This window comes from Prosopis cineraria, unplaced genomic scaffold, assembly GCF_029017545.1.
Source record: "Prosopis cineraria cultivar Desert tree isolate PC_DT_omini unplaced genomic scaffold, ASM2901754v1 PC6, whole genome shotgun sequence".
In the NCBI taxonomy this organism is placed as follows: Eukaryota; Viridiplantae; Streptophyta; class Magnoliopsida; order Fabales; family Fabaceae; genus Prosopis; species Prosopis cineraria.
Window position 1 is genome coordinate 16,138,341 of NW_026555337.1, and position 9,057 is coordinate 16,147,397.

General features: G+C 27.5%; 1 protein-coding gene across 1 annotated transcript; it reads right to left on the reverse strand.

Moving 5' to 3' along the window:
• Window positions 1–284: 284 nt before the first annotated feature.
• On the reverse strand, window positions 285–1,001 carry LOC129312607 (thaumatin-like protein). The gene has a single exon (XM_054955272.1). It carries the CDS (start codon window positions 959–961, stop codon window positions 422–424), a length of 540 nt encoding a protein of 179 aa, XP_054811247.1. The 5' UTR covers window positions 962–1,001; the 3' UTR covers window positions 285–421.
• Window positions 1,002–9,057: the final 8,056 nt, after the last annotated feature.

Consider the following 9,057-nt stretch of genomic DNA (forward strand, 5'->3'; position numbering starts at 1 on the left):
TAAGGACCTATATAATGTTGCAAAAAGCTTCGACATGGAATCACTGGTTGCGTTTAGCATGGAAGATGTTAATTATTAGTCTCTCATAACGAATTAATATTTAAATTCTCATTAGGAGATATATTTACATTTAGTGTCTAATATACCTCAAACAGAATTGCCTCAATGAGAAGATAATTGTGAGAAATTTAAAAAAAAAAACAAAAAAAGACTTAAACATGCATGAATACAAGCTAGAAGCTTGAGGGAACACAAAATCAATAAAAGACCCTTCCAAAAGTATATGAAAATCAAAGATGAGGATTTATTTATTTCTTAGTAGGACAAATGCACACATACGGTCGTAAATGCGCCGAGAATATGTCATCATATTACATAGTTCTTTATTTATTATTACGAGCTGGTGAGACTAATAACTCATTCAAGGGCAAAACACAATCCTGTAGTTGGTTCCTGACTGACAACTTTTAGTTTTAGTATTGTCAGCAGGGAAGAGGTAAGCATCGGGACACTTATCGGCGGGACACCGGAGGGAAGTACATCCACCATTGGTTGGACTGAACTCCATCGGAATATTGAAACCGTCGATCACAGAGATATCGTAGAAGTCCAAATTATTGGGTTGGTTTAGAGAATATTCTGCAAGCGTAGTTGGTGGTGCCCCGGAAAGCTGGCATTGGAGTACACCTCCACAATCACCGGTCCCGCAATGTCCACGACCCGACCCGTCAAAGTTGCAGTTGGTTCTGCCCCAAATGCGAGCATTGGCGGTGCCGGCAGGTATGTCAAGGGGCCACGTCTCGCCGGGATTCAACTGGCGGCCGCCACCTGTCGGCAACGATGCCGGCCACACCGCGTAGGAGCATTTGTTTGTGATGTCAAACCTGGTGGCCTCTGTGAAAGTGAAGCTAAGAGCGAGAAGGAAGGAGAACACAGCGAGGCTTTTGATGATGACAGTCATTTTTGGAGCGAAGAGAGATTATGTTTTGATTGGTTTTGTGAAGATGAGGGATAGCATTAATGATGGGTATATATAGAGTTCAGTGAGCTGTGGTGTTTTTGAAATTTAAACGATGATGGCATGAAAAGTAATATTAATGTTAGCGGACAAGTTTGCTTTAGCTACTTCGTTCAAACGTCCTTATATGGACACGTCACTTTTATTTGCATATTTCAATAAAAAAAAACAATGTATATTACATTTAGTTATTTGTTGTTATTAACTTGTCATTAATTAAAAGAAAAAGATTAAAGTATATATTGAGTCATTTAACTTTATATAAAATTTTATTTTATTTTTTTAGTTTTATAAAGTGTCTTTTCACTCATTTAATTCCAATAACGTAAGTTTTATCAATTAGTAATTTGAACATTAAATTTTCAAATATTAAAAAAATATTCTCGAATGTTGACTTATTGAGTTTAATGTTTTAAAATAATAATAATTGATAAAAAAATAATTTAAAACTAATAGTGTTAGGATTAGAGAATTAAAAAGATATTTTATAAAATTTAAAAAGTGATAGTTAGGTCCTAGAATATAAATTAATTATTGTTAGGTCTCAACAATTTTTTTTAAAGGTTAAAATTATCAATTCAAATAATTATAAATTCAAGAGTTTTAATTGCAAGTAGATATTTAAGTATTAAATGTAAATTTTAAATTGTAATATGAATTTTTATTTATAACCATTTGAGTTAATATTTATAATTTATTTTTTAAAATTTTTTATCTAGGACTTAAGTATCATTAATTCAACGTTTTTGGGACTTAATTATCATTTTTCTTATAAAATTAAGAAACTAAATTAAACCTTATACAAAATTTGATGTTCAAGCATACACTTTAGTCAAAGAAAAAATAGTATACATTTATAGCATATATATGTATACATCTTAATCTTTTTTAAATTAAATTGTATTGAATTAATTATCATAGAAATTGTCTATTTATATGAGTATTTATTTAATATTTTTTATTCAGTTTGAACACAGTATTAATTAATAATATATTGGTTTATTGTTTTTCGTAAAATTTTATTATTATCCAACATAATTTTTTGTTTACAACATCAATATTTAACGACAAGATGAAAACATATTTATAATATAAGCATTTTTATATACCATATATAACTTTTTCTTGAAATTAATAGATTAGATATATCGTATCTTATATTTTTAATCTTCTTGAAATACTTATGTAATTATACTTATAAATAATTGCCATCTAATAATATATTTTAACTAATAAAATTATTTCTTAAATATTAAATATACATTTATTTTCTTAAACTCCCAGCCGTCCTAAGGATGGTTCCTGTACCCATGCATGTCCAAAATGACTATATTGGATGCACTTGACTAAAAAAGGGGTGACAAACAATCTTGACTAGAATTTGAATAGTCGACACTTTTTTCTTGTTGAAAATAATAACTAAACACTTTTTCTTGTAATATATTATATATTGTTTGCAGGATATTTGTGACAAACTGTACGCATATAAGTTTTTTTTTATTATATTAGGAGGGTTCTAATTCTAATTTTAATTCTAATTATGATAAATTAAAATTTTCTATTTCTTTTCCTTATCGATCATGACTTGGTATGGGAAATAATTTATGGATTTGAATCTATTTCTATTTATGATAAATTATGATTTATGGAAATAATTTTCTATTTATTTCTTTTCTAATTATGATAAATTATAATTCATGGAAATAATTTTCTATTTCTATTTCTATTTCTTTCTAATTCTAATACAAATGTACTCATTCACTAAATGTCTAATATGTCACGATCATAATCATCAATTTAATTGAATGGCTGTCACATATTTTTGTCATAAATTTAAAAAACATAAAATCTCACCTCTCAAATCGCAAATTAGATTAGTGACTGTTTTTAAATTTTTGAGGGTACCATGCGTGTGAGGAGTGTTTTGATAATAAGAATTATTTTAAAAATTTTTTAAAAAATATATCTTAATAATTTTTAAGTGTCAATAAAATTCAATAACTATAATTATAATATTCGCTGAATAAATATGGATCTAAATCCACAATTTCTTGCCACCTTGATACACGGCGTAATCATCTCCAACGAGATAATGTATGAGCTCAAAACAAAGACGTTAGCTACCATTGACCAATCCGCCCGGCGGCTCATTCTTTTGTCCTTTTTCATGAAATCAAGAAATAAAATTAAATATTAATATTAAGCATTTCTGTGCATATATATCTAGAGAATTGGAGACCCGGCTCAACCATGTACTGTACTAGGAAAAGATCTTGATCTTCTAGATTAAACCTGATTTAAATTTTTTTTTATTTTTCATATATTAAAATAAAAAATTATAAAATTGTTAAATAAATTTGATCATCAATTTGAATAATCTATTATTTAATAATAATGGTCCAAATTTAAAATTAAAAATTTATAAAAAATATAAAAATTTTAATTTAACATTAAATTTGCACTGTTTATATCTGAACAGTCAATTTATACAAATTATAAAAATTTTAATATTAAATTTTAATATATGACTGAAATTAAATGTTGAAGCCTGTGCATAAAAAATCTTGATTTGGACTAATATTCAACAGTTAGAGGAGGATGCATGTGAATACAACACCTTGAAAAATAAAATATTTAACTTTGAGTTTTATAAGTGTTGAAATTTAATCTCTTTTTCTTTTATTTTTCAAAAGAATCTCGAAATTTGAATAAATGGAAGGGACAATTTCATCTAAAGACCATATCCGTTACACGTTTATGAATTAGGCCCAACACAATCTGAAATCCCACCGCAAGATTTTGGGTCCCACTTGAAGGAAAATTCCAATACAAAATGACCATATCTTTCGTCCAAGACATTGTAGCTAACATGTAAACCACTTCTTGAAAAAGACTTATTTCTCAACTTAATTCATTCCTTTACATTACTTGCCAACGTCCTAATTTTACTTCTCAAGTCCATTTAATGAGTTAAATCCGTTACTTGTAAGTTATTATTATAATTTATAAATTCCTTTATATTATTTAATTAACATAATATAGTTTTTAATCCCTACATTTTGCTCGTACTTTATTATAGATTCTTGCACTTTTTTTTGACATTTTAGTTTCCTATACTTTTATTTTTTGGTGGTTTAAATTCCTAAATAAATAAAGCGTAAGGACATTAGAGAGACTTAAAATACCAAAAATAAAAGTGTAAGAATCTAAAACACTAAAAAAAAGTATAAAAACCTATAGTAAAGCACAAGTAAAGTGCAAGGATTAAAAATTATTTTTTTCCTATTTAATTTGTTAAAAGCTAAGTGAATCCTTGCAAAGAGTTGCTGCTTGCATAAAAGTAGGAAACATTTGGTGATAATCGTGGGAGGATACCTTTGAATTTATATTTGAATCTAATCTTATGTATGTAGAATTTAGAAACATAATATAAATTGTTCTCATCAATTGTGTTATCATGTACTCTCTCCAATTCTTATTATAATTGGCCAAAAAAATCCTTATTATTGGATGCTTTTTAGAAGAACTTTTTAATTCTTAACATAGGACACATTTGAAAGGATACTAAATATATATTTTTAATATTATTCCTATTTAAATTCATTAACTATGAAAGATAAAATAATGTAAATTTGAAAAAAATAATTTAAATAAAAGTAAAATTAAATTTTTTAATTTAATTTTTAGATAAAATTAATAAGTCAACTATCTCTACTTAATTTTAATATAGTAGTTAAACATGTATTATAATAAGGATGAGAGAAAGTTATTATTGTAAATGTGGCAGTTAGGCAGCAAAAGTTCCCAAGTTTGTCTCCAGATTCAAACGATGGGCAAATGAGTCTTTTCACTAAAAAATATATTTTCATGTAAGGCCTTTGGACTTGCAAAATGGGCTCAAGATGTATTGGATCTTAGGTGCTAATTTATTTGATGGCTTTAGGTGCTATTTTTAATTTCCTTCCTTTTTCCCCCTAAATCATTGTTAGATCAAAGTTTTTCAATTGTTTTGATTTGATTTTTGATAAAGCTATTATTTCATAAAATATACAAATAAAATATCATAATTCATATTTCTTAGATCAAATTTTAATAGTTCAAACTTATTTATATATTTCTATGTAAAATTAAAATAATAATTTTATTAAATATTAAATCAAAATTGTTGAAAATTTGATATAACGATAATGAGAGGGAAACTAAAGGAGAAAAATGAGGAAGGTTACGTTTGCTTGAAAAGAATAGAATGGAATTAAAAAATAAAGATAAAAATACAATGATCAAGATATGAAAAAGAGATAAGTTGACCATGTTCATGATGATAGGGATGAATAATACAATTCATGAGGTTAGGAATCATGGTTCTTAGGATTTGTTGTGAGTGTGATAATTCTCATATTTGATGTATGTGGTATTGAGTTTTTTTATGTTTATACTGTAAAGGATTAAATAATTTAATTGATCATTTTTATTTTTATTAATCTATTTATTTTCAATAAACAAACGGCCATAAAAGAAAAGGAGAGGCCCTTCCATCACCATGTCTATAAACTAGCTAGCAAATATCTCTCCATAATTCACATCATCAATGGGAAGGATTTCCTTTACCATTCATTTACTTTTTTTTTAAACTTTAAGACCAATGTTTGACCGATTTAATTAAAATTTTATAAATAGTTTATATTTTTTACTATATTTCTAGCTATTCAAATCAAATTTTAAAAATTTAAATTTAATTACTTATTTTTTATAATTTATCATTTTATTAAAAATTTAAAAAAGATTAAATATGAATTGTCTAAGTATTAATATTGAGGTTTTTTTGTCAAAACATTAATCGTGGTTAAAAAAAAAAAAGAGTAGAGGAGAAGAAAAGGAGAGAATCTCTCCCGAATGATGGATGCTATTTACATATACAGTACATAACAAAAAAAAAATAGGGCGTTCAAAATCAATACAAACTAATCATACCAAATCAAAGCAAATTAAGTCAATATAAACTGATCAAAATAGATTATAAATAAAGTTTGGTTTCGTTTTATGTTCACAAAACCGATTGGATATATATACAGTACATAACAAATAACCATGAATGCGCAAAAACTTTTCTCCGCTTCCTTGTTATTTTGGCCTTGTTATTGCTTGTCTTTATTCTAGAATATGGCATCAGAGCCAACATTTTTATTTATTCATAACAATCAATCAAGATTTTAACTATTAATACATATTTAACTAATAATTGAGATCGATCATATCCTAATTAAAAGTATTTCCCCGCAAAACGCATCGTTGGCGTGAAATGGGTGATGAAGCACCTATACGGTGTGTTATAGGAGTAAGTCCACAATCAAGACATTATAGATCCCAAAATCCTTTATTTCAATTTTCTCTTGGATCGTAGAGCCTAAACCAAGGACTCAAGTAGCTTGAGAAATCAAGTTACATGGAAGGAAATGGGAATGGGTACAAGTCTGAGTGGACTCAAGGGTTAAGTTGCATTTTTGAAATTAAAGTACTTTTTAAGGAGCACCCAACATTCTAATATTTTTGTTAGAGTAATTTTGTCTTTAAAATTATTCAAATGAACCATTTTTATCCTTTCTATCAAAATTTTAACATTGACTATTAGAAAATTTGACAGAACTGAAAAAAATGTTCTACTTTAATAACTTTAAAAGTTAAATTACTCCAATAAAAATCTTAAGGTATTGAGTGTTTTTTGAAAAATACTTTAAAAGTAAAAATATACCTTTATCCTATACTTGATAACATAAATGCCCTAAGAGCTATGGCTAATTCTAGGTTTGCATAGAATATCCAAGTGGCATAGTCACAACGGGATGATGCTTTGCATGCATGTTGGGAGTAAATTGTTTGACTGGAGGGTTTGATGGTTGGCTGATGTCTCTTTTAACAGCTCATTCCTCTTTTGGGCCGTGTTTGGTTCAGAAAAAGAAAGGTTTTAATATTATTTTGTTTAGTTTTATTACAAGAGAGATGAGATGAGAAGTTTTTAATAATCTTTTGTTCGATTTAAAAGTGGAGGAAATATGAGGTAATAAGTAATTTATTATTATACCCTCATATGAATTTTTTTTTCACTTTCTCATATAAATCAATTTTACATCTGAAGTCTAAACTCAAATTGTACAATTTCTTAAAAAATAACTCTAATTTTAACATATTGTTCATATGAGTTTTAAAAAAATGATATAAATTTTTATTCAAAAAAATATATAAACAGAAAACAAAATATTCATTTACCATTTATTCTTTCCTTCCAAGACGTATCAACTAAATATTTTACTATTATACTGTGCGGATAAGGACCAGCTAGTAACGTTATTTTATCAGTCCAAGAAAATATATTGTTCTTTGGTAATGTCCTGCGAGAAGGGCTTCAGAGCAAGGGGGAAACCAATAAATGATGATAGCGAGAGGATGACAAAAAGCTCAGCGTAAAAAAAAAAAAAAAAAAACACACACACACACGCACACACACACACACAGAGAAAGAAAGAAATGGGTCTGTCGAATCAGACCTTAGCTGTGGGTAGTTGTGGAATATAGCAAAATTAATTATGGCAGATTAATCATAAACTTGAACTCCTATCCAAAAGAAAAACCCCCATTAAAAAAAACAAGAGAAAACAAAATAAGTTTCCTCTAAAAAATTTTAATCAAAAGAGGAGAGCGGAGCTATTTGCCTATTTCCCTTCCCTTTTATTTCCTCTCCCCAAAAGCCTCTCAACCAAACACACTCTTAAAGGAGAGTAATTATTATTATATATTTCTTTCAAATCACAATATATACCATCATAAATTTATATCGTTGTTTATTTGTTTGTCATTTCAAGACTTTCTGGTGATACGTACCTAATCGTTAAATATATAGCATTTAGAGACAAACAAATAAACAAGAATATAAATGAAAAAAAAATATAAATTTATTCAATATCTTATATTTTGAATGAAGGAGTATTTTTAGGAAATGACTTATAGGAAGAAATAAATTTAAATTCGTAACCACTTTCTACCAAAAATAAAAAATAAAAATCGTAACCAGTTCGTGTAGAGAAATTGCTTTTATCGTGGACTACGAAGTGCTCTGCATTCGGCAATATGGACAAGGCATCGTGGTGGGTTGGTAGACGGTCGTTCTGGAATATGGTAAAGGCGACGCACCGTTTCATTTAACTGTTCACTGGCCCAATGTACGGGTCAGGCCCAAAAATGTTTTAGGCCTAACACTTAATTAGGAGCTCTTTGGTTTGGCTAAAAAAAAAAAAAAGGAGCTCCTTCTTCGTGTTCATATTTTTAGGCTTTTAAAAATTATTTTGCAATATAAATTTTAAAATTATTTTTTAAAAACAAAAAAAAATTTATTGAAATGTATTAATTTAAAAAAGTTTCAAAAATAAAAAATTAATCGACAATGATAGTTGTTGGTGATTAATAATAGTATCTACCTATAATAGTGAATGGTTAATGTTATTATAATTTTCAATAATCAAATATAATTTACTTTGAAAATAAAAAATAAAATTAAAATAATTTTAAAAATAATTAAAATCAAAACACTTTTTTTAAAAATATTTTAAACTGTTTTATTAAAAAACTGTTTTTTAAAATAAAAACCAAGCAACCTCTTATGTATCTTTGTCTCTCTAAATCATCTCTTCATCTTTGAAAGAATTCACTCTCTCTCTCTCTCTCTATATGAAAGAGAAGGATCTGGTTCTAATAAATACCTTCGACCAAAAAAGCTGTTCTAATAAACACCGTCCGATACTCGCTACTCGTTGCTATTTAACAAATAATATTCTCCAGTTGACCATGCCTCAAATTCAGATTTGCTATGAGTCTCCATAACTTTGCTTTTAAGAGATTTTCAGAGACTGAGGTAATAAAAAAAATCCTTTAATCGAGAAATTGAAAACTCCAAAGAAAGTAAATTGTTAGCATGGCTTTAATATCCACACCCTATCCATCTGATCTTTAAAATAATATCTTACAAAGGACAATTGTGGATTAGATGA

Excerpts from the sequence above, each read along its gene's own strand:
- LOC129312607 (XM_054955272.1), bottom strand. The coding sequence starts at position 961 with ATGACTGTCATCATCAAAAGCCTCGCTGTGTTCTCCTTCCTTCTCGCT.